Source organism: Vipera berus, assembly GCF_964194415.1.
Source record: "Vipera berus genome assembly, chromosome: 3".
In the NCBI taxonomy this organism is placed as follows: domain Eukaryota; kingdom Metazoa; phylum Chordata; class Lepidosauria; order Squamata; family Viperidae; genus Vipera; species Vipera berus.
The window spans coordinates 45,232,712-45,259,760 of record NC_138204.1 but is presented as its reverse complement, the minus strand read 5'-3'; the positions used below and the strand labels follow the sequence as shown (position 1 = coordinate 45,259,760).

The 27,049-nt window shown below is 38.8% G+C and overlaps 1 protein-coding gene across 7 annotated transcripts in view; it reads left to right on the top strand.

Moving 5' to 3' along the window:
* The window catches only part of TMCC2 (transmembrane and coiled-coil domain family 2), a 63,984-nt gene extending 43,714 nt beyond the window's left edge, over nt 1-20,270 (top strand). For 5 of the 7 annotated variants that reach the window (XM_081323929.1, XM_081323927.1, XM_081323926.1 and 2 more), the window contains 4 exons: nt 6,909-7,843; nt 10,535-10,591; nt 12,871-13,006; nt 16,419-20,270. In XM_081323929.1, coding sequence (XP_081180055.1) covers nt 6,909-7,843; nt 10,535-10,591; nt 12,871-13,006; nt 16,419-16,730 — 1,440 coding nt within the window. In that variant the 3' untranslated portion in view covers nt 16,731-20,270. The remainder of the gene's footprint in view (nt 1-6,908; nt 7,844-10,534; nt 10,592-12,870; nt 13,007-16,418) is intronic. The other 2 variants (XM_081323924.1, XM_081323930.1) reach the window with 1 other exon arrangement.
* The last annotated feature ends 6,779 nt before the right edge of the window (nt 20,271-27,049 follow it).

Here is a 27,049-nt window from a genome sequence, read left to right as displayed (position 1 = left end):
AAGTTGATGAACAGGAAGCCACAGTTCCTAGGGTGGAGAGGACTATTATGCCAACATGGATTGGGTGCCTTCAAAGCCTATTGAAAGAATGGGTATTGACTCAGAAAGGAAGGAGGAAAAATCCTAGAATTTAAACCCTGAAGTAAACCACACAGTCTATGTATCTGTATAAAGCTTTGATGTGTATGTAGCTATATATTGCAGGGAACAAATACAGAATATGGTGTTTATATGGCTTAATTCTTAACTACAATAAAGTAGTTAATTTAACCAGTAGTGTCTGGAACCTGCTGCTGAGTAAGCCAATTCCTGATTAATAGGCGCTTGGATGATCAAGACTGACTGAGAAAAGCTTGAGGATCTTTGCTAGTTTTGCTTTGCTTTGCTTGTGCAATTAAATGTCTCTTCTCCCCTCCAATCCTTAAACATTTTTCTCAGTTCAAGGCATTGACCTTTCTTAGTTGGGGTTTCTCAGGCAGTTTAACATATTTCTTCTATCAGCATGCTTGTTCTTCCCATCTTTAAGTATACTTTCCTTCCTTCAGACATGATTTGTAAGCAAGAAAGCTAGTGAAACAAAAATTCATTCATCAATAGTTTCCATCTTCTAAAATTTCACTTCTACTTTTATTTCCACTTTTAGAAAACACAAGACTCTAGAGAAAGTAGTAGGGGACTAGAGAGAAGATTCTGGTCTTGAATAGGCCAAGAATAATTTTACGTACTTAACTGGCAGAAGAAGCAAAGTTTTGAAGATTTGTTTTAATGGCTGGGGTGGTTAATGCTAAAAAAAGAATTATTTTGAATACTTAGCTAACCAGTTTTATACGCCATGACTGATCTTTAGAAATGTGCTATGAGAATACAGTAGCCAGTGGAGTTATTCTTAGCCTGGTATAAAATCTTGTGTCCCACTTAGTAATCATCCACATAGTGTGCTGATGTGTGAAATTTTCTTTGTGCAAGGTTGTTGGAGACTAACTAGTGCCTTTATCTCTCTTTGAGGGCAGAATCAGATGTAGCATGGGGAATGTATGGTTAACGTCCTTCAGCGTTCTTGAGTTATGTAAATGGTTTACCTGTACATTGTAGAGGATTGGACTAGAAGATACTTGTGGTCCCCTCCAACTCCACAGCTGCATGCTTTTCTTCACACACATGCTTTTCAAAAGTTAAAGCAAATTCTGATATTGTTTAGAATAGTAACATTAGGAAAGAGAATGATAAATCATTGCTTCTATATGCAGACTCTTTTCTCCCCTTCGTACGTAAGAAACCGTATGAAGCCTCACAGCAGGAAGAAGGTAAGTATCTTCATCAGATCTTCAAGGCCAATATCAGCTTTAGGGTGAGCCAGATAATAAAATGACCAGTGAGACAGATTAATTCATCTTTTTAGATTCAGCCTCTGATTAAAATTGGAGTCCTACAAACCTATGATTGTTATAAAGTGATAATTGACAGGGGAAATAAAACATTCTAATGATGCAAATAGAAGAAAACAATAGAATAGGGAGGACCAGAGATCTTTTCAAGAAAATTGGAGAGATGAAAGGAATGTTTCATGCAAAAATGGGCATGATAAAGGACCAAAATGGCAGGGACCTAACAGAGGCAGAAGAGATTAAGAAGAGGTGGCAAAATTACACAGAAGAACTATACAAGAATGAGCTTAACGTCCCTGATAATCACAATGAGGTGGTCACTGACTTCGAGCCAGACATCCTAGAATGTGAAGTGAAGTGGGCCTTAGAAAAGCTGAGCAACAACAAAGCTAGTGGAGGTGACAGTATTCCAGCTGAGATATTCAAAATCTTAAAAGACGATGCAGTAAAAGTGCTACACTCAATTTGCCAGCACATTTGGAAAACTCAACAGTGGCCACAGGATTGGAAAAGATCAGTTTACATTCCAATTCCAAAGAAAGGCAGTGCCAAAGAATGTTCAAACTATCGCACCATTGCACTCATTTCTCATGCTAGTAAAGTTATGCTTAAAATTCTACATACTAGACTCCAGCAGTATGTGGATCTAGAACTACCAGAAGTACAGGCAGGATTTCGAAGAGGCAGATGAACTAGAGATCAAATTGCTAACATACGCTGGATCATGGAGAAAGCTAGAGAGTTCCAGAAAAGCATCTACTTCTTTCTTCATTGACTATGCTAAAGCCTTTGATTGTGTGGATCATAACAAACTGTGGCAAGTCCTTAAAGAGATGGGCATACCAGACCATCTTATTTGTCTCTTGAGAAATCTATATGCGGGCCAAGAAGCAACAGTGAGAACTGGACACGGAACCACTGATTGGTTCAAAATTGGGAAAGGAGTCCGGCAAGGCTGTATACTGTCGCCTTGCCTATTTAACTTATATGCAGAGCACATCATGAGAAAGGCAGGGCTAGATGAATCAAAAGTTGGAATTAAGATTGCCGGAAGAAACATCAACAACCTAAGATATGCAGATGATACCACTCTAATGGCAGAAAGTGAAGAAGAACTAAAGAGCCTCTTGTTGTGGGTGAAGAAGGAGAGTGCAAAACTTGGGTTGAAACTAAACATTAAGAAAACCAAGATCATGGCATCTGGCCCTCTCAATTCCTGGCAAACAGATGGGGAAGAAATGGAGGTAGTGACAGATTTTATTTTCCTAGGCTCCAAAATCGCTGCAGATGGGGACTGTAGCCAAGAAATTAAAAGACGCTTGCTCCTGGGGAGGAAAGCCATGGCAAATCTAGACAGCACACTAAAAAGCAGAGACATCACCCTGTCAACAAAAGTGCCTATAGTCAAGGCTATGGTCTTCCCAGTTGCAATGTATGGCAGTGAAAGCTGGGCCATAAGAAAGGCTGAGCGCCAAAGAATTGAAGCCTTTGAACTATGGTGCTGGAGAAGACTCCTGCGAGTTCCTTGGACTGCAAGGCGATCAAACCGGTCAGTCCTAGAGGAGATCAACCCTGACTGCTATTTAGAAGGCCAGATCCTGAAGCTAAAACTCAAATACTTTGGCCACCTAATGAGAAGGAAGGACTCACTGAAGAAGAGCCTAATGCTGGGAAAGATTGAGGGCAAGAGAAGAAGGGGACGACAGAGAATGAGGTGGCTGGATGGAGTCACTGAAGCAGTAGGCGTGAGCCTAGATGGACTCCAGAAGATGGTAGAGGACAGGAAGGCATGGAGGAACATTGTCCATAGGGTCGCGATGGGTCGGACACGACTTCGCAACTAACAACAACAACAATGATGGGTTTCCTATTTTGATGATTATTTTAATTCTGGGACAAGGCTAAGTTGGTTTATAAATCTCTGGACGGTTGTTCAAATCTTGACAGCTCAACCCTTTCAAAATTGTTTAACCAATACATTTGTATCTTCATCCCATGCTGTCATTAAGGATTACTTCTCTGAATTTATCAGAAAGCAGTAGATTGAATCTTATTTCTTTCACAGTTCCCATGTGGTCTGCAGGCTATCTTGTTAAAAAAGGAGAACCAAATGATCTTGTCTCTGCATATTCTGTAAACTCTATTTACACAGTTATTAAAACCAAGTTGGACAGACTCTGTAATGAATTGATTTCATTCACATTTGTAACTTTTATCTTTACCGAACCAAAACAGTCAGTTTCAAAAAGCTCATTTCCTGCAAGTTCAATGCCCGTAAATTGATAAGAGCACAGGAGAAACTTTTCGCTCTGTTCTTCATCCTGGAAAACCTCAGAGCAACACAGGGAAGCTAAGAATAGGCCAGCAGCAAAGTTTGTAAAGTCTGCATTTTTTTTGTTTTGTTTTTTGAAAGTGCTGATATAAGATTGAGGCAAGTTTGTGGTTGTTCTGTATGCTGATGTACTGTATGTGGGTGGTGTTTTTCCCCCTGCATGCCTCTGTAACCCAGCAAATCCTATCAGTAGACATGTGAAGCACAGATGAGAAAAACCTGGACAAGTATATAGTAGCTTTTGGAGCTGTTGTTTCCTGGTAGTTTCTCATTATCATGGATTTTCTCTTGCTCATCAGTGAGGCTTTGCTATGAGAAAGAAGAGAGTGCTGGAACCAGATAAACTCTGTAAGGTATGGCGTAAAGGTTGTATGGCTTGTGCATTCCAACCAGTTGTTCCTAGAGAAGAGTTATCATAAATAGGCATTTCTGGACTATCCACAAAATTTGGTTTTCCTATTATCCAAAATCTAGTATTTTTGATATTAAATGGAACCTCGCCACTTAACAAGTGCTAAAGATACAGCATAAGTTCAAGTTTACCTTGCGTGAATATTGAAACTAAAAAAGCCTGTTATAACTATAAAGTAGTGGTGACTATGCAGTAGCAGACAAAAATAAATATAGGAAGTATACGTATAAGTATTATTTTTATTAACTGAAACAGTAATTTGAAGGTTACAGTAAAAGCCAGGAAAGACAGTGGGGCTGGGTAGCTGGCTGGGGTCACCGATAGGCCCTTGGAGCTGTATCTTAGACCAACTAAGCCAGCTAATTGCTTTCTGAGCACCAATATCAAAGGAGCAAAAATTTTTCCAAACTGCAGTGGTTTGTGTAATGTGAACTTAGACCAGGATCTTAAGATAAAGTGTTTCAGTATATAAAAAACTGCAGCACATGCTTAATGGGTACTGATGTTCAAAACTGGAGCGGAGGGGTTATCTCTCACCAAAAAAACCACCTTTTTTGGAAATGTTTGATACTTCTGTTCTAGACATATTGAAATACGAATAATATTTTGCTCTTGGATGATGTTTTTTTAATCTGTCATAATTTGTGCCCTGAGATCTGACAGCACCTGTATGCTTGTTTAAACAGATAGATGTATAATTGCATGGTTAAGAAAAACAAGGTCAGTCTCCTTCATTGTAATCTTTAGGAAGTGTCCTTCAGCTCCTTACTGTTGAGGCTTGTTTTGATTTGATTTTAACAAACATCTCAGTTGCCATGTTTGTAGAAGGTGAAGTGATAATGCTCTTTCATTTCTTATGCTGACAATCTATATACTATTAAAACTCTTGTTCTCATGACTTTAACTGGGTGAAATGGTGTATCCTAGGAAAACCATTTTTGAACCAAGGTACCTCAAATGAGCTAACTTATGGAATGCACCCAAAATCCGGGACCCATGACTCTTGAGGGAATGAAATTTGGGGAAATTGTGGTTGTTTCAGTGTTACTGGCTGCTGCTGCACTGCTGGGCTACTGCTGCAATCACATGATCTTCATTTTCAACTTTTGACGACAGTTTCCCAGGCAGTCTTACAATCCCTTGATCCTTCCCCCACCCAAGGGAAGGGAAGGAGAGATTTCTGATGCTATGATGAATTTCACAAGGAAATTCAACGAGGAAGCTGGCAGGAAATCACTTCTGCGCCCCTTACTTTTTTTGCCCTTGGCCATTCTGTTTCTCTGTTTAGATAAGGAAATACTTCTGAAACAATGACCAATGGGGAACAGATTATATAGTTATTTATAACAGTTACAGATCTGTCATATGCGCATATGGATGTATGAAATTTATTATATAACTTGTGACATAGAAATTAAGTAGTCATTGAAGTTACATTTCCACTGGGCCAATTTTCTAATCAAGTGCAAGTAGTATTCATCAGTTACAGATTCCTTGAACCTCAGGTTCAAAAAACTTTGTAAAGTGAGGATCAAAAGCTAGTCTGTGCACAAAAGTCCAGTTCTACTAATAATGAATTAGAAGTATTTTGTGTCACCAAGAGTGGCTAATGCAGATCTTTATATGCTCCCCACAACTTATACTTTCATGATTTTTAAAAGGTTTTATTGATGGATTCTTAAGGAAGGGTCAGACCACAGCTTCCTTGAAGGATGTCAGGAACACCCCCTCCTCAGTTCCAGCAGGAAAAAAAAACTGCTCTAGGATAACAGGCTGAGTCCATGCTCTGGGCATACCCAACGTGCATAGTTTGTCTGTATATAGTTTGGTACAATGTTTGACCTTATTTCCAGGTTTATGATGTTCCTTAGCTGTGAGCAGTACAAACAATTTCAATTTTAGAGGGCCATAAGTCCAGAGTCCTGAGTTCTAATCTATTGGTCTATAAACAAAAATAGGTCAAGATCTTGGGGCAAACGTCATTAATATTTCCAGTGAAATTGTTGATCCTAATGAGAATCATTAGGGCATTCAGGTTTTGGAGTCAGAGGCCATGGGCACATTTGCCTTTTGCGGGAAATTTGCTATAGCTTTTTGTCTAGCAGTAAAAACTGAAGGGAATGGAAGCTGATAATCTGAAACTAAAAACACAGCATGTCTTTTAAACCTGAATCTTCCACAAAGTAACTTGCTAGGATTTGCTATGCTAATTGACTCTGTCATATTACCATAATAGGAAATATTCTATGTTCCCTAGTTCCAAGTTTAAAAGAAAAAACAAATGAAATCTAGCATTTAAAATTGCTCTTATCTGATGGGACTTGTAGTTATCTCAATTTTAAGAATTCAAAATAGATCAAGAACTTTGATCTAAAACTTTAGCAAGAACTTTTGATAGCAAGAACTTTTATATACATTTATTAATTGGGTGATTAAAAAGCCATTTTTAAGATTAGATTATTTGATCGTATATACTTTAACAGATATTGTTCCTTTTTAAACTAATTGAACTTTCTCCCAGCTGGTTCCCTCAAGAAGTGTTTAAGTTTATCATTCTCTGCATTTCCAGGTGACTAAGAAATTCTGGATATTGCAGTTTTAATACATTGGGAGGGCACTATTGGGGGAAAGTATTGCAATTATTTTCTGTGGCTCCTTACTATTTCTTGCACTATTCTATCCAATCATTTTGATGTTTGTTCCAGAGAAAGAGAAATATTTCTCAAAACTTTTCTCACGTTTTTCTTGTTCTTTCCTCTCTTCCTGCCTCCTACAACAGTTGGACAAGGGAGATGTGAGCCAACTCAGCCTGCCTTCCAATACAAGCCACAGTGATGCAGAAAGCAATATCTGTCTTGATGTTCCAGATGGCAACCCTGACCCACAGAGGACAAAAGCTGCCATTGACCATCTGCACCAGAAGATTCTTAAGATCACTGAGCAAATAAAGATTGAGCAGGAAGCTCGAGATGACAATGTGGCTGAATATCTGAAACTTGCTAATAATGCTGATAAACAGCAAGCCTCTCGTATCAAGCAGGTCTTTGAGAAGAAGAACCAGAAGTCAGCCCAGACCATTGCCCAGCTGCATAAGAAGCTTGAGCATTACCACAAAAAATTAAAGGAGATTGAACAAAATGGGCCAACGCGTCAGCCCAAAGATGTCTTCCGGGACATGCATCAGGGTCTCAAGGATGTAGGAGCCAATGTTCGATCCAGTATTAGTGGTTTTGGTGGCGGTGTGGTAGTGGGGGTCAAGGGTGGGTTATCAGGCCTTACTCAAGCAACACACACAGCTGTGGTTTCCAAGCCCCGTGAGTTTGCAAGTTTAATACGCAACAAATTTGGCAGTGCAGATAACATTGCCCACTTAAAGGACACTCTGGATGATGGACACCCAGAAGAGGCCTCACGGACTCTGAGTGGCAGTGCGACCCTCGTATCCAGTCCCAAATATGGAAGTGATGATGAGTGCTCCAGTGCCACATCTGGCTCAGCCGCTGGTAGCAATTCTGGGGCTGGTCCTGGGGGCTTGGGCAGTCCTAAATCTAACACCTTGGACAGTCATCATTATAACTTTGACACCATTGTAGAAGACCTGAGAGATATTAAGGACATTCAATCCCATCTCGAGGACTCCATGGAAGAACTCAAGGCTCAGCTGCAACGAGACTATACATACATGACTCAGTGCTTGCAGGAAGAACGATACAGGTAAGGTTTGTTAAATGTCTTCCTGTTCCTCACCAAGGGACAAATACTCCTCACTAATTTAAAAAATGCCCTTTTGTTCATTTATGGTGACAGAATCACAGCAATGGAGAATAATAAGATGTTGGTTCCTGAACGTGGTACAGCAATTTAGCTGTAGATCTCACTTTACAGACAGTATAGATTATGTATGCATTTAATAAGTAAAATAAGTAAAATAAGCAACAATCTACATGTCAAAGAAATTAGGGTAAATTTTACAGCAGGAATTATAACTTGTGGCCAGTAATAGCTTAGGGTTTTATCTTCCACCTTATAGAAGAGAATTGGGGAGCTTTTTTAGCCAAGAACTGAACTTGCCTTTGGCCGATATATTCAGACCAAAATATGGAGGAGTCAGAACAAAGAACTATCAAGGGACAGGGACTAAACCTAAATTTATTTCACTTAAAACTAATTTAAGATGCAAATAATGCAGCCATTCCCCACATGTTCTGCCTCATTTTCCCTCTTGTTGTATTAAAATTATAATTTGTATCAACTTTTAGAAACTTTCTAAGTCTGTGAACAAAACTTGGCTTGGGATGGGAGGTAGAGTTTTGACCTGTTGGGCAAACCTGTTATAGAGAGACGTATTTTTAAAATTCCTCTTAATTGCCAGTCTGTACTTTTCTAGTATTAAGGACACTTAGATCAGATTACTAGGCTTGGAAGTGAGTCAACAGAACTCGTATATTTATATTAAAGTAGTTTACAGAGTAAGTTTTACAAACATTTCAGCCACAAATGTCCACAGCAGATCACAGAAAACTTTTCATTGCCTAACATAGATGATACAGTAGCCTACTCATTTAAATAAATATATACCTTAGGCAGAAAATCCCAGAAACTCTATTCCACCTCTGGCTTCATAACAAGGATAAGCAGTCATAAATAATTGTTTATTATGTTGTTGGATCATTCTGTCTAATAGTAGGGCCAGCCTTGGAACAGAACCAGGAATAATATAAAAGTATTATTTGAACAAACTTGAAAAGTGAGGCTTACTTCTAACTCAGCATGCATATGTTTGCACCATTAGCCTAAAAAAAAAATCTTTTGGTTGAGAAACCCAAACAGGTACATAATATACCAAATTTGACTTCTTCTATCCAGGCAAGAGAGAATGTTGTCATGTACATATATGCAGGACTGATAAAGATGAATTTACATCCTATGTATTGCAAACCATTATATGTTAATTGCTAAAGTAAGTCTTTGAGAAATTATTTCCTATTTGCTCAGAAAATAGATTAGTTGCAAATGAGAAAACTGGTTTAAATCAGTGATTTAAATAAATCCATCCTGCCTAGCTGCTGGTAGCTTTGAAGAGTCTTTTGGAATTTCCTATACAAATTATCTTCAAGAGGAAAGACACCCTATTAATTTATTTATTTTTCTATTTATAATACATGAAAGGAAATCCATTCCTGGCTCAGTACTCAATGTTGGCTTTTTATCTTCCATGGATGGGGAAGTCCAGAATCAAGAAGGCTTTTGTTCTGGGCTCTAAGGGTTTTGTCCACGAAGAAAGGATTATGTATTCAGACTTTGTTGTGGGAAGGAACCAATGAATCTAAATGGTTGAATGCAGTTGCAGAGCTTGAGTTTTTCATGGGTCAATTGGAGTTGGGGAGGGAAAGTTAAGCATTGGTCTTTTATAGTCACCATTCTGGCCCTCCACTATAAACATGACAGGTCTACCTATGAATTATAATTGGTAGATTAATGTAAACATAATGCATTTTGTCAACTGATATATAATGTCCATATATAGGTACTGTAATAATGGACATGTTATCTGCATGCAGTCAGGAACTGTACAAAGTTTATGTGATGCTGAGACAGTCAGATAATTGTTCTCATTGCTTATTATTATCGGTTATCAGTTACATTCTGGGCTTTTTCCCTCTAAGCTCTGTTGAAAGCAAACTGGAAAATTTCCCAAAATATTCTGAAAATCAGTTATCAGTAACAGCAGGGATGGAAATAAAAGTCTTTGTTCCCGCAAGCAGACTTCAGAAGAGACATTCCTTTCTCCCCCGCTTCATTTGTTTTCCACTCACTTAACATCTGTCTTATCTGAGGAACTAGGAAAGACTTAACATTTCATAGGGGAAAAAACCCTAGCAAATGTTAAAACATTAAAACTATATGGATTTTTATAAATTTACTCATACTGCCTTTCCATTCATTTATCCTATTTATATATTCCCAGAATAATTTGGAAAATAAAATATAAGTATCAAAACAGCCTCAACGTCATAAACACAACATAAGCCAATAATCAGAATTACCATGTGTCTGAAACCTTAAGAAAATAAAATGGTCTTTACTTAGTACTGAAAAGAAGATATAACAGGTTTTAGAGAGAGGAGAGTCAGAGTCAGAGATTAGGGGCCATGCATGAGATCTCCCCTAATTTTATTTTCAGAATAAAACTCTGTGCAGTAGGTTTGTGAGAGAGAGTGGTTCAAAGTCACCCAAATGAGCTGTAAGGATGAGTGGGGAGTTAACCTTGTGTATTGGGCCAACTTAAGCCAGTCTCATATGTATTATAGTATACTAGAGCCTTGCCTTGGGAAGTGTCTTTCAGTTTTAGTGTTATTACTAAGAAAACAATTCTTTTTCCCCCTTTTTTCTCTTTTTGTATAGCAGCCACATATCTCACCTTGTCATGTGCAGGAGACCCTTTATTGAAGAATTTATGAAGTTTGTAATTTATTTTTTTATTTCCAAATAAGCATGCATAGGATGAGATGTTAAGATGTATAATTTTAAATTGTTACCACCATCGTACCATAGTAGCAGTCCTTGAGTGAAGCAGTTGTAACATAATTAGCCAACAAGCAAGTAGTCAAATAGTTTCCTATTCCCACTTTCTATATTTTGGAGAAAAGGAACTCGAAAATATGAATTAGGAAGCCCATGTTTATAAGTGTTGTACATAATGCTATATAACAATTATAATACTAAACAATTATATAACAATTATAGTACTAAATAATTATTATAAATAATTATAACAACTATAGCTCATCAGATATACAGAGATGAGGTATGTTTATCTTTGTGATGTTAATTTACTCTTGAGTTACCTAACTTAAGCATCTCATTTTCATTTCCTGAAAAGAAATGTGATGCCTACAGTTATTGAGATTTGCTACTTTGAGGGTGAAGGGCTGGCTATAGGATTAGGCCAAGAAAATGTAAAGTAGAAAAAGCATTACTTGAAAAGAAGTAGAAAGGCAATTACATTAGTCTTGCTACTTGAAAACCATATTTTCTCTACTTATGGTTTTGGGATCTACTTTAAAACGAGTTCTATCACACTGATAATGTCAGTATAGTCAAAGTCTACCAAATCTACATTATTAAGTAGAGGCTGTAAACGAATACCTCTCCTCATCTATGTATTTCAGTGCATAATGAGAAATGCTATCATTATTTTTAAGGCCCTTAATGACTTGGAGTTCTTATCTAATAAATCATCTTTTTGTGATCAAAAGTGCCTACTTAACCCAGACAATCAGGGAATGCCACTTGGAATCCCTACTTAAACTGGAGGTGTGTTGGAAAAGAGCCCAAATAATGGGTTCCCTTCCTATGGAACAGGTTACCTCATGTAGGGTCATATGGCTTTAAAGACTTGTCCCTTTCCAGAAAGCCTTTCATTATTGATTCTGGAGCAATCAATGCAGATTTTATTATAGTTACCTCTTGTTTATATGTCATATTAGAATATCTTATTTGGCCAAGTGTGATTAGACACAAGGAATTAGTATCTAGTGCAGAAGCTCTTGGTGCACATGCAAGCAACAGAGTAATAACAATCATAATAATGATACCAGTAAGAGGAGATAGTAGAGAAGATGAGAAGGGGTATTTATTTATTTAGCGTATGGCTGGTCACACACAATATTAAAAACATTTCATATTTACAAGTTAAAACAGTTAAAACAATTAAAAATAAGCAGTAATAAAACCTAAGAGGAAACTAGAAATAACATTTCAGAGTTTGATGTTGAGTTTGGAAATCCAGTCAGTAGCTACTGTTGTTACGCAGATGAAGTCCTTAAAATCTCCTGGGTATTTTTCTATTAATGCATTCCCTCACTATATGTTGGATAGTCTGTCGGGAAGCCCCGCAATCACATTGTGCTGAAGATGTCTTCCCCCATTTATACAAAGAATCGGCACACACCCCATGACTCGTTCTAATTCTATTGTATCTCGGGGTATGTGTCAGGGTAAATTGAACCCTGGAGGTATATGATTAGGATTAATATGCTCAAAAATATCTTGGGAGGTATAGCTATTCCATGCTTCCATCCACTTTTGTGTGGTGCTGTGATGTTCAGCCAACAGCTTAAGTGCTGTAAGGAGTGGTGGGTTTCTTGACTTTAGTCGACCTCTTAAAAGAACAGAGGTATAAACATGAATGGGTAGAGAGGAGTTTAGCAGGATCTTACTATACTCCCGAATAAGAGCTTCTTATTTGCGTAAGTGCGGGGGGAGTATATGGCTAAGAAGGGGTAATTATACTTAGACATGAGACAGTACTGTGTGAATTAGGTGTTCAGCAGAGTGATGTTACATGGTAAAAAACAGCCCTTGTGTCTAGTTGCTTTGGCATGCAATGCCCTATAGCAGTATCCTGAGGAGAGGAATTGAAATGGTTTATGTCCAGAATGTGAGAGGTCACACGTGCAAACACACGCATATATGTATTTTAAAGTATGTGCATTGCACTGGTTTTCCATGATTCGTTCATAGCCATGTTTGTATCAACTCCTGAGCAATTACTGGAAATTTTACAGCAAGGTCTTGTGCATAACTGTTAGAAGGCAAATCTCCTTGAAATAAGGAAGGTTTACTTTCAACTTAGCAAAATTCAGATGTTAATCTCAAAATGTTGCAGGCACACCTAAAGCTTTCCTCTTCTTTACACTAGCCTTGGTTGAGTGTTTTCTCTTATCTTCATTATTCAGATATGAACGCTTGGAAGAGCAGCTTAATGACCTGACTGAGCTTCATCAGAATGAGATGACCAATCTGAAGCAGGAGCTGGCCAGCATGGAAGAAAAGGTGGCTTACCAGTCCTACGAAAGAGCCAGGGACATTCAGGTACAGACTTACATGGGATGCTTACGTGATTGGTCCAACAACCAGTTCTACACACATACACACAGAGAGGTATAATTCTGTATGAATTAACTGCACATGTCCTCTGACCATTTCAAAAGTTTATAGTAACTATACAAATCTCAGGTGGCATGCTACATCGGCAGCACTTGCAACCAAGTCTTTGGACTGAAACTGTGAGAAATACCCACAAAGAGTTTTCTGAATATGACTGTCTGGAGATGAAAAAGATAAATGGCGTGAAAAAAACAACAACCATCTTTATCCTAGAAGAAAATGAATTAGACAAAATCTTCTCAAACTTGCCAACTTTGAGATGTGTGGATCTCAAACGTCCAGAATTCCACAGTCAGCATGCCAAGTTTGAGAAATGTTGAATTAGACCCATATCTAAAGAACAAACTTTTTGTAGGATTTAACTTCATTTTATTACTCTACAATAAATTATCTTCTTTTGCCAGGTTGTGGAAAGGTCATAGTTAGAGGAAAAGCAGACAATCCCAGTTGAATTCCTGAAGCCCGAGAAAAAGTCCTGGGTGAAATCTTCAGGAATCATGGCATGTAATATCAAGTTGATAATACTGATGAGCCATTATCTGACAGTATAAGGCCTCTTCCTTCCACTTCCTCTACATCTTCTCAAGTTCTTTATAAGTTAGGAGAAAAAACATTGCTGTGAAAATTTTAAAAAGATGGAGTGAAAGAGCAATTAGGAGCTTATTTCATTATCCCATGGTAGAAACTAAAGCAAAAGTGTTAGTATAGCAGGTTGAAGATAATTTCAATAGATGTGTCAACAGAGGAAAATATTTGTTGGGTTGAAATTAGAGATCCTTGGAGTTCTCCAAGCTTGATTATTTTCTTGCAGACATTTCATTTCCCAAGCAAGGTAACATCATCAGTCCAGTGAGATGGATATAGAGTTGATATTCCATTCCTCTTTTCTCTGTATTGTGCTTCATTGCACAATTGGCTGCTGTTCTCTTTCTGTGTAAATAATATATAATCTGATGTATAAAAATGTTTCCCTTCTTTCTTTATAAATTACATAAAATTGCAAGTAATTGAGGATTGTATTCCCAATATGTGTTGTTCTGCCCCCATGTGGCAATTCAAGGAACATCTCAGACTGATCAAAATACTTCAAGCAAATAAATAAGTAAAAAGAACAGACATATTTAAGGAGATAGTGCACATTTCATGGACGAAAGCCTCTATTTTTTTCCCTTACATGTTTTTTTAAAAAAGATTCATCAGAATTTTTAAGGAAGTGCATCTTCTTTAAAATGCTTCAAAAGAAGTGCATCTTCTTCTTTTCATTGCTGTGAGATATTACCATTCTATTCCTTTGATTCAGCAGCAGTTTTTTCATGCATGCACGGGCATGTTCAGAGAATCAGGGAAAGGCTACACAAACCTTTGAGAGATGGATTTTTTAATGTATTGGGCTTGTGGTGTTACACCACGTGCGTTGCTGAAGGAGCTAATGGCTCTCCAGCAACCCAGACAGACCGTCTCTGGTCCTGCAATTGGTCAGCCCCAGGCGGCAAGCGTAGGTTCAAACCTATTGGCTGCCACCTAGGGGCTAGACTATATATTGTGGCTGGTTGCGGCCCAAGCCCCAGTACGGTTGCAGCAAGAATAAAAGAATGAGTTTTCCTGTACTCAGCTTCGTGTCATCATTCCTGCTCACCAGAGCCCACGTCTTAACAGATTTACCTTATCATTTCAAACCGTGATTTTAGAGGGCCTCTCTGAATGCTGTACATAACCATGTCAAGTATCTTCCACAAGTTACTCTAATCTTTTTCCCATCCTCTCATCTATACTAATCAAACATTTGAAAAAGAAATCTCATTGTTTGGACAACTGAGACAATTGCTTCCATCTGATATGTGATACTGATAAGAGAAGGAGTCATGGGAAGGCAGTGGGACATGCTCTGAGTGTCTCCGAGTGATACTGTTATATGTATTGTGGAACCCTGCACAGGGATAACAACAACAACAACTTTATTGTCACTTTGAATGTACACCAACCGGCATACATCAAAATGAAATTCCGTTGCATACAGCTCTCAAAGGGTCACCACCTCTGATATACACTCCTTGTTTGTGCCAGCTCAAGTTTCAGAACATTCATTTTAGTCTCTAGGGAGTGAACAATGGCTAACAGGACAGATGGAAACGGAACTCCATGTAAATTAGCCCTCAAATTAGCTTGTATTCCTACAGGACAACCTCTCCTCCTTTCCTTTTTCTGATCCTGTCTCTTCCACCTTTTCCTTAAAGAGGCCTCGCTCCTTTTTGCCCCTGGAGCACTCTGCTGCTGCCATCAACTCCTCCAAATGCCTCTCTCTCTTCCTCTGGGCCTGCCAACAGCCTCATCCAGTTCCTTTGCTCCATAAGCTTTGGGACCTCTCCTCCTCTGCCTCCTTTGGAAACAGCCCTGATTTGCAATGGAATCCGTCGCTGGGCCAGCAGTCAGATCTTGTTGCTTAGTCCCACCATGTTGCTCAAACACATTAAAACCTTCCCGATCATGTGGCCTATATCTCTTATATCCCTCCCAAAACTTTTCATCTTCGAGAGCCAATGCAGCCGCAGCCGATCCAGGCGCTGCCATCTTAGAAATGCCAACATCAACTACAATGCCATATTGTGTACAGCAGTGACATTCACTATAAGGAAAGCCAACACACTCTCTTCACTAGACCATCTAAAAATATGCATTAATTACATGCATTTCTTACACTTGTGTGAGGCTTGTGGTAGTTTCCTGTCCATATCCTATCCACCTATCCACTGGTGATGCAGCTCATTTTCAAGTTACATTTTAGTACTATCTTCAAATGTGGAAATTCCTAATGTGACTAATTCTGTGGGTCACATCAGAATGTCGTAATAGAAAGTATCACAATATTATAGTTGTTCAATTCACACGGTGCCAGAACATTGTGAAATTTGTTGGCTTTCCTTGAAGGAAATGCACCATATCAATAGAAAGTTAATTTATGCTAGACTAGGCAATGAATCCATTTATCTTAGTACTGACTCTTCTGTCTTATAGTGCCTTTCCACAGGCCCAATTATGAATTTACCAGCTAATGGGTTACTATAACTCAGGGGTGTCAAACTGCTGGCCCACAGGCTGGACGCATCATCTGGAAGCCACGCCCACCCCATTGCCGGCAATGGCAAAACCATCCCGATACGTTGCACGACGTCACGTGACGTCGTGAGTTTGACATGTCTGCTATAACTGGATACAATGAACTGAATATAATGATAATTTTACTACAGCTAGGTAAAATAAGCATGCGAAACTTATTGCTACGTTGTTGCTTAATCTCTCAACTACGTTAACTTTGATACCTTGTTTTTTCCCCCCACAGGAAGCTGTGGAGTCCTGCCTGACTCGGGTCACCAAGCTAGAGCTGCAGCAGCAACAACAGCAAGTGGTGCAACTAGAAGGAGTGGAAAACGCCAATGCCCGTGCTCTACTGGGAAAATTCATCAATGTCATCTTGGCCTTAATGGCTGTGCTGCTGGTGTTTGTCTCCACCATTGCTAGTTTCATCACTCCATTGGTGAAGACCCGCACGCGTCTCCTGAGCACTACCTTACTAGTGCTTTTTGTCTTCCTCCTCTGGAAGCACTGGGACTCCATCACTTATCTTCTGGAACATGTGCTGCTGCCTAGCTGATTTTCTTGACAGTCAGTTGCTGCGGCTAGAAGGAGTTTGTTTCTTGTAGAAAGGAAGTAAAACTGAGGCAACTTCCAGTTGGTTTTATGTCCATTTGGAGTGTGCAATTCTCACTTGCTTCCTCTCCAGAGCCTTCTGTTGTTGTACCCAACATTGTCTCAGCTGTAGGGAGAGTAATTACAGTGGGGCTTATGAAAGGCTTACTATGCCACACCTCTCTTCTGGAATGCTTTTGCAAGGCAGTATGGGAAGACAAATAACCCCCATAAAGAGCTCAATATTTCAGATTTTATCCATTCCTTAAATCAGATAAAGGGATAGTGATGATGAGGGCAGTAATTCATGTACAATCAAAATGGTCTTCTCTAAAAAGCAGTGGTGTAGTTATTGATTTTCTTCTGCGTTGGAGAGAAACGATGGGACATTTATCGATGTAGTCATATATGAAAACAAAGACAAAGATTCAACACTGAACGTCTTTTTCTTTTTATAACTCATGAACCTGAAACAATCCAAGAATTGTACATACAACACAAGATAATTCAGGTCACAACATGGAGCTTACTTTCCTTTCCCATAGGACAACTGAATTCCAGATATTTAACTGGACTGCTTCATGTCATGGATTTGTTGTCCTTGTGGGTTGGTTTATGAACTAATGACAATAGGATCTGAGGAGAAAGCATGGAGCTTTCTGATGCAAACTCAACTGTTTTGGTTGGCTTTGTTTTCATTTGTTTTCCTTTTCTTTGATATTTCTATGGACTTTAAAAATACTTATAACCTTTACAAGTGTGTGTGTGTGTGTGTGTGTGTGTGTAAGTGTGCATGTGTTAATTTATTGATTTCAGAGATTTTTTTAAAAATCAAGCTTTAGTAAGCAGTCACCTGCCTTCACTTGATGGAGGGCTTTAACATGCTCCAATAGCAATAAACCCTCAATCTGCACAAAATGAATGAGCCACCACTTGAATTCGACAGCGTTCATTAACTAGGAACAGTAGATAATTTGTCCAACTGTCACTGGAGACTTTGGAGAAATCATATTCTTTGATAGACATTTTCTCACAAAAGGGTAAGCATCTGATACACATCATCTGGTCCTGGAATAGTTCTCCAATACTTATTTAAAGATAGCAATTGTTGCAACTCATTTGATGCCATTTTGTTTTCTACTGAAACTATCAGATCCTGGTTTATTGTAAGTTGAAAGCTTAAATTGTACTGATTTAACTAGGGAGTTTATGCCAGATGATATTTTAGCATCTGCTCTTATTCTGCTCTCATATACTTGCTCTTTTGGGCAATAGAGAGACTTAATTGTATGTTAGGGTTAAAAGGTTGGAATCTAAAGTATCTAACAGAATGAGATGGGAGAGTCCCAAGAGAGTGGACACTTCAGACTCATGGCATAGCTATCCTCATTCTTTTTTACCACTTTATTCTGTCGCATGTGTAGACATTGTTTGAAAACCTTGTTTATTTTGCACTTACAAGAACTTTGAACAGCCCTTGTAGATAGGAAAATGAAAGCTAGTGTTGCCATCTGTGTAGGTATGCTCATCTACAAGTGAACAAGGTAGAAGGGGAGTTGTTTACTGTATAACATAGGGAAATTATGAAAGTGTAATTTTTGCAATCGCTGCTTCCATTCTTCACGATCAAGACCATAAATAAGGGTTCATCTGTTTGACTTCATTCTCCTTAGGACTACTAAAGGCTGAATAACTTCACCCTAGCAGAACAATGATTTTATTCTCTCTTCACTGGTCTTCTTTCCTATAACCATACTGCACATTTGCTCTTTAGTACGCAAAATATTCCTGGATTCTTTTTGGTAAAATATCTACCGGGAATAATTCTAGACAAAATAACAATCATCCTGGTTCTGCTCTGAGCACCTGCGTTTTACTCACTGCTAGCACTTAGAAATGGGAAAGTCATTCTACTTAAAGCAGCTGAGACCAAAAGGGACCCACGTGTTTGAATAGCATCATGGAATTTTGGCCCGAGGCTGATTCTTTTCCCTGTAGAGACCTAAGTGTTGATTCTTTCCTAAGAACCTTTTTTTCTAAAGACAAAACACCCTCAAATGTAAGCATCAGTCTGCCCTGGAGATGTGAAGAACCCAACCTTCATTTAGGCATCTACTTGATTTGTATATTTTATTGAAGAAGTCTGGAAATCAGTACATATGTTGTCATCAGTTACAGAAGGATCTGGTTTTATACTGTAATTTGAATGGGTAACATATTAAATGACGTTAGGATGAATGCTGAATGAGGTAGAAAGGAGATGTTGGTGACAAGAAAAGTGCTATCCTGGACGATAAAATAAAACAAATGTTGGCCACTATCAGTGGTGAAAGTGTAATTGTGCAGGATTGGACCTTTCATCAGTGGTTCTTATTTTGCACTGTTCCTGACTTCTCCCTGTCAGTAAATGACGGTGTGAATCGGAAAGCGAAGTTGCTTTATTAGAGGACGTTCGTGGTGCTGTTTCTAGGTGCTGTTCCTTGCTTTCAACAGCAATAGGAGAGTATAATATTTGGATTTTTTGTCTCTTACTTCTACTCTCCATTCCATTTTCCTCCCCTTCTCTAATGGTCTATTGGCCTGTCTATGCCATGTATATACACATTAGATGGTATACATATGTTGATTGGAATGTTTGAAATAGCCAGTTTAAGTATAAATTGATGGGAGAAAAGCTAGTGATCATTCCAAGCTTGGAGGGGGGAAAAAAGCAAACAATTGATTGCCATAGTTCTTTGTGGCCTTAGATTGCATAGTTCGTGTACCAACCCAGATTCAGCTGACTCAGAGTACTGTTTCCCCCCTACCCTTTCACTCCCTAGATGTGGCACTGGCCACATACTGAGCCTAAATTTCTGCCTCTTTAGGATAGATCTGTGTATGCTGTGAAAATGATTCAGAAGAACTACTTTGGGCCTCAGGCAAGCATACTTCTTTTCTGTTCATTAAAACAGACCCCCTTTGCAGGCTTCTGCAGAAGCCTGAAGAAAAAAGGCAGCTCTTTAGTCACCCCATTAATGGGATGAATTCACTCCTTGAAGCTGCTTTGAGGAATAGGAGGAACTGCTGTCCTCTCCAGAGATATGCTCTCCCTCTGAATATCTTTGAAGCATACTTTACCCTAGTTTAGGATTCTTATCACACGCAACAGTTATACCATTATATATTTAAATATATGTATGGAGAATTCTCATGATATTCTATGTTAAAATCTAAACCTCACCCTCAGGCATAGTCCTTTTCTGAAAATGTTTGACTGTATTTATTATGTATGCTTGAATCTTTCCCACCCACCCCTCTCGCCCCATACTATAATATATTTCTTTTTCAGTAGGAGCCCCAGGCAAGCCCTGCAGGATTGGATTAATTTACTGTGCTTTTTCATTTACTTTTTTTTCCAAATAAAATGAGATTCAAAACTTTGGCATAAGAAAAGTGCTTTATTAAGCCTGTTAGTGCCATTATTTACAAGGAAAGAAATACATAGCAATTTATTGAATGGTGTGTGGGCAAAAGGTTAGCCACAATCTTTTAGACAAGCAGTCTCCAAACTTGCCAACTTTAAGACTTGTGGCTGAGGAATTTGGGGAACTGAAGTCCACAACTTTTAAGGTTGCCAGGTTTGAACGCTCCTGTTCTAGAACAGTTTCTTAAACATGGAAATTTTGAGATGTGTGGATTTCAACTCCTGGAAATTCCCAGCTGGTATGTTTAACTTTTCCCAGGCTGAGGATAGCTGGGCATAACATATCAGCTATTAGATATTTTGCTGGTTCCCAAGTGCCCTGTTCGGGCAACCCAACATTAACTTCAGCCTGAAACTCCATGTCCTTTTTTTGGGGGGGGGATAAGCAGTTGTTTGGTATTCTGGAAGATAAGATTCTTACCTGGCAGAGGATCTTTGTTTCTGCAGAAAAAGCATGTTTACTGATAAATATTCAGAAACACAAGAATGGCCAAACCAAAATTCTAGTGGGTCCCAGAAGAGCAGATCTTCAGTCTTAGCAAAAGATTCGGCAGAGTTAGCTAATCCAGGAGTTGGTATTTATAACAGATTAATTTGCTTAAAGAAAGTTCTCCCTTACCAAGAGAAGGTGGAACTGCTGTGGTAAAATGGGGTTCAGACCTGCTTGCCGAGAGATGAATGGAATAAAGAATCTGTGGAAGAAGGAATGCACAGAAGATGATGGACTGCAATTATCAGGACAAGAACTGATAGGTAGAAATTGTAATGAAGCAGATTTTGGATAAACATCAGGAGAGAATGCCGTGTAGTGAGAGCTGTTCAACTGTAGAATGGCTGCCTTAGAAGTGGCAGGCGCTTCTTTGTTGATGGTCTTTCAGCAATGGTTGAACAGCAATGGATCGGGAGCACTATAGCTGTATTGCAGATCCTCTATTAGGCAGGAAATTAAATTATCCAACTCAACAAATCTATTATTTAAGAAGAGCTACTGCTGAGGGTTCCATGAAGGCTTACATTTTTTAAAAAATGGGATGTCCCAGTTTAAGAGAGGCTCATTTCTAATCACTCCGTTTCTGAGTATATATCTGCACTCATTCACCTTTGGTATTCACCCGCCTACGACTTGACTCTGAATATTTGTTAGAGACTCTCTTTGCATCTTCTACCAATTAATATTGAATACTAATTCTCTTCCTGCTCCATGTATACTTTGAATTCTTTATTTAAGATTTTTATATATAGAATTCTGTTATGTAGGGAGTGAATCCTTTTTATCATTCCTACCTAGTGATGATTCTTTACTCACTATTAGATTAAATATGATGGCATAGGCGAATGGAAGAAGGTCAGCCTCCTGTAAGAAGTCTCAAATGCTGGATTTAGTGCAAGCAATCTGCTACCAGAAGCATTCTGTCTATTTATAAAGCCTCAGAAAGTGATAGGTCCTGCTAATCTCAGGCTGGGGATCACTCACTGCATTTGAATCTAGCTGAGACACTCTATCAGAGTGAAATTCAAACCCAAAGAGCAAAACAATTTGCACATTAATGATTCAAAGAGAATTAGAGCTTTGCTATTGAAAGTACTTAATATCACTATCTTTGTAAGAGCCTTCAGAATGGACAATAAACATTCCCTTTGTTTCCTAGGGATCAATCCAACATTTTCAGTCAATTAATTTACAAAGACAAAAGACCCAAAGGCAACTTGAAGCAGAAAGAGTAGGAAATGCACCTTACAATTATGAGAGATAACGTCTTCAGTAAGTGGACCATTATAGAACAAAATAGAATTTGGGCCCATATATTTTGGCCACCTGATGAGAAGGAAGGACTCACTGGAGAAGAGCCTAATGCTGGGAAAGATTGAGGGCAATAGAAGAAGGGGACGACAGAGAATGAGGTGGCTGGATGGAGTCACTGAAGCAGTAGGCGTGAGCTTAAATGGACTCCAGAAGATGGTAGAGGACAGGAAGGCCTGGAGGAACATTGTCCATAGGGTCGCGATGGGTCGGACACGACTTCGCAACTAACAACAACAAATTTTGCAGATCCTTGGTTCCAGCTTAAAAGTAAGGTAGATACACAAGAGCAGTGCCAATCTCCCACCTAGAATTAAAAGAACAATAGAGGTTGAGTTACAGTGATTGCTATCACACATCAGTCTTCATTAAAGGGGTTCTCGGCACTTCTATTCCTTGGAAAAATCCTCTTTCCTCACATGGGTATTGACTGGAATTTCATGAAGGAATTTCATGGATTTGTAGCCCATGCTAATTTTTAGTTGGCTATATATATAAGAACAAAGGACAAAAATCACTAAAATATGAAAGGAGAGGTGACTGCACAGACTAAAAGTATCTCAACTGCCATCAATACTATCATTAGTTCCTAGCACTGATAACTAGATTGGTCAAGGTTTAACTTATTAAGGCAATAGCAAACAGCTAAAAATATTGAGTCAGGTAGTGGCCTTGTATTGTTTTTGGAATTCCCCATGTGCATTGGCTGCAAAAGGATTATTTTATACATCAAAATCAGTACTTTTTAAAATATTTTTATTTTTTATTTTTAATTCCATTTATATCCCGCCCTTCTCTGAAGACTCAGGGCGGCTTACAAGCTTAGCAGTAGCCTTCATTCTATGTATATGCCTGCTTATTAGGGCTTTCACACACACCCCAAGAGGCATTATTACAAAGTCAGCTTAATTGCCCCCAACAATCTGGGTCCTCATTTTACCTACCTCGGAAGGATGGAAGGCTGAGTCAACCTTGAGCCTGGTGGGATGCGAACCTGCACTAATTGCAGGCAGCTGGTGTTACTTAAGGAGGCATTAGCCCACTGCGCCACCAAGGCTCCTCTTGAAGTTTTGTCCTGGACCCAAAATGGGAGAAAGTCAGATTAAGCCAGGATTATCTGGATTATGATTCACATTGTCATCAGGCAGAAGGATTTACTGTTCTGCTTAAGCTTTCACATCCAATCCACTTTCAAGGACAACTTGGTGTACACATATTGCGAGGACAATCACAAACCTGAATAATAAAGACAAATGTGCAATCATCAAAATATTTGTGTGTGTGTGTTTATATATTTATTGCTGGGCAGATTCTTCAGTCAACATCCACTCTAAACAGCTTATATATCTAATATCCATAAATAAGATTAGAACATAGTAACAAATCATTACTAAGTAACTTTCAATTATGCACCAAAGAATATTAAAATCCTGTCAAACAAATACTTTACTGTAAAAAGAAGTAATGCCATTCTCCTGTATATCCCCACAAAGCTGGTTGAAAAGTCAGGTTTTGGTTGACTGATTGATCGATCTAGTCAGTGTTGACACTTAGCAATCACATTGATTGATCCTTTCCTTGTTGATCTGTCCCCAACCTGTTCCTTAGGTCTTTCAACAGTGCACACATCACCACTGCAACCAGGTCCATCCATTCTGCTGCTTGTCATCACTTCTCTTTTCCTCCACCTATCCCAGCATCAGATAGATCCAGGAAGCTAGATCTTCACATGTGTTTGATGTAGGACAATTTGAGCCTGGTCATTTGTGCCTATAGTGAGAACTCTGGGTTGATTTGGAGAATTGCCCATTTATTTGTTTTCTTAGCTGTCCGCAATATTTTCCAGAGTATTCTCCAACACCAAAGTGCCAATACTCTTCCTATCCTGGCTTTTTCAATGCCCCAGGTTTCTCTCCCATAGAATGTCATAGGAAATACCATGGCTTGCACTATTCTGATCTTTGTAGGTATAGACCCACCACAGCAACTTTTCCAAGGCCTTCATGCTGTGTTATCAAATCTTAAGACTGTGACGTGTTTCTTAATTGCTTGTTCCTTTGCTGTTGAAGGTTGGTCCTAAAATGCAGAACTTATCACTTCAATATCTTAATTCTCAGTTCTAAGGTTGCTTGTTGTATGTTGTCATTAGTTTGGTTTTCTTTATATATAATTTTAGTCTCAACGTTTTCACTTTACTCCTTGACTTTTATTACTAAAGCTTGCAGATCCTTTGCATTGTAAGCTTCCTGGTGTCACTGAGAGTGAGTTGGCAGCCATAAAAATTTTTATAAATAAATTTTGAACCATCAAAGTAGTGTCATCAGCAAAGCATAAGTTATTGATGTTTTCTCCTCCAATTTTAAAACCACATTTACCTACCGTATTTCTATTCTAACTTATTTTAATATGTATTCAGGATATAGGTTGAATAAATAAGGGAATAATATACAGTCTTTTTGCATTCCTTTGCCAACCTGGGTCCAGTCTGTTTTGCCATGTTCTGCCCATACTGCAGCTTCCTGATCTGTATAAGCATTTCTCATAAAGACAATGAGATGTTCTGGTATTCCACATCTTCAAGTGAATACAGTCAAAAGCCTTTCTAATAATCAATAAAGCCTATAGTGATTTCTTTTTTGCATTCTTTAGCTTTCAGGGTTATCCAGCATGCTTTGCAAACCATGCCTTGTGTTTCTTTGCCTTTCAAAAGCCAACCTGAACATCTGGCATCTCTTTTTCCATGCAGGGCTCTAATCCGCATTGGATGATCCTAAGTATTATTTTGCTAGCATGTAAAATTAAGGACACTGTATAATAGTTTGCACACAGTTAAATCTTCTTTTGAGTAAAAAAGGTAAAGGTAAAGGTTCCCCCGCACATGCGTGCTAGTCGTTTCCAACTCTAGGGGCCAGTGCTCATCTCCGTTTCAAAGCCGAAGAGCCAGTGCTTGTCTGAGGACGTCTCCATGGTCATGTGGCCAGCATGACTAGACGCCAAAGGCACACGGAACGCTGTTACCTTCCCACCGTAGTGGTCCCTATTTTTCTACTTGCATTTTTACATGCTTTCGAACTGCTAGGTTGGCAGAAGCTGGGACGAGTAACAGGCGCTCACTCTGTTATGCGGCACTCGGGATTTGACCCACCAAACTGTCGACCTTCTGATCAACAAGCTCAGTGTCCTAACCAACTGAGCCACTGCATCCCTTTTTGAGTACAGTATTGGAATTCAGTTGACCACTGTGTTGTTCTCCAGATTGGCTGATGTAGTTCAGTTAGAACCTTTACTGATTCTTGTATGGATATTTCATCAGTTCCTGTAGCCTTCTGACTTTATGCCTGGAATGCTGATATAACTTCATCTTCTGGTACTAGAGGTTCTTGTAAATAGGGAATATCTTCTATGGCAGGGGTGTCAAACTGCCGGCCCATAGGCTGGATGCATCTTGGTGAAACTGTGCCCACCCCATTGCCGGCAATGGGAAAAAAGTTGCAATATGTCGCGACACGTCACATGACATTGCGAGTTTGACACCCCTGTTCTATGGTATCTTGAACATCCAGATGTTAATGTCTGTCCTACATCCCAGTAGAATTGGGGCCACCTGGATCTGAAGAGGAATGCAGTTCCAAAGAGCTAACCTCCATGGTCCTTTTCCCAGAACAGTCCCAGAGAGACTCCACTTTTCCTGAACTTATTTGATGGTCAAATAAAAAAGGAATTGGTGGTCCAAATTTACATAAAACAGCAAATAAGGCTACATAACCAACAAATAAAGCTACTTATGTTTTATGAATGAACTTGCCAATTATAACTAAAAGGTTTCACTCAAAAAGTTTCAAATGCATTTTGGGAAGTACTGGAATCTTAACCTGAATGATGATAGGTATCCGAATTTAGTACTTTGATACACCACTGCAGATGCAGCTTTAACCTAGTTCCATGGCCAATTATAGCTGCCAAGATTTCTGTAAAGCAACCTGAGTCAAAAGTGACTGAAAGAGTTTTTAAATTGGTTATATTTAATTGAGGTAACCTATTTTCTGTGTTAATACAATATACTGAACCATAAATTAAAAATGAGCTGAGTTTGTAATCAGGATGAGCCATAAAAAACTACTTTAGATCTTAATTAAACTTAGAATAATAGGAAAATGTATCTGTTAAATGTTCTGTGTGAACACAGCTATGTGTTGTTAAACTTTTTCCAAGTCAGAAAGGAACCACTCACCTTCTCTCATAACCACCAAGTTTCTCCCAGATGACTGGATGCACACTACATACAGTATTTGCCTCTTTTTGAATATTATGATTTATACATGTGCATATGTATATAATAGGTTATGAATGGCAGTGGTTCTATTTTCACAGATGTGTCTAGAAGTAAATGATTTCATGCGTTTTCAAATTTGTTACGCTGATGGAAGAACATTATTGCAGTCAATATGTCTAATAATTATATTAGATAATTATACACACACTGAAAAACACAGTCTAATATAAACTAATATAAAGTACAAATAGGGATGCGGTGGCTCAGTGGGTTAGGACGCTGAGCTTGTCGATCAGAAGGTCGGCAGTTTGGTGGGTTGAATCCCGAGTGCCGCGTAACAGAGTGAGCGCCTGTTACTTGTCCCAGCTTCTGCCAACCTAGCAGTTCGAAAGCACGTAAAAAATGCAAGTAGAAAAATAGGGACCACTACGGTGGGAAGCTAACAGCGTTCCGTGCGCCTTTGGCGTCTAGTCATGCCGGCCACATGACCATGGAATTGTCCTCGGACAAGCGCTGGCTCTTCGGCTTTGAAACGGAGATGAGCACCGGCCCCTAGAGTTGGAAACGACTAGCATGCATGTGCGGGGGAACCTTTACCTTTACCTAAAGTACAAAAAGAAAAAAGAAAAGAAAAATCTAAAAATACAAGAAAGTAAAAGAGAAAAAGAAAAATAGGAAAAGAAAAAAAAGGAAGTAGCTTCCAATTTTCTTTACAGCATTTATAAATGCAACTATAAATTTAAC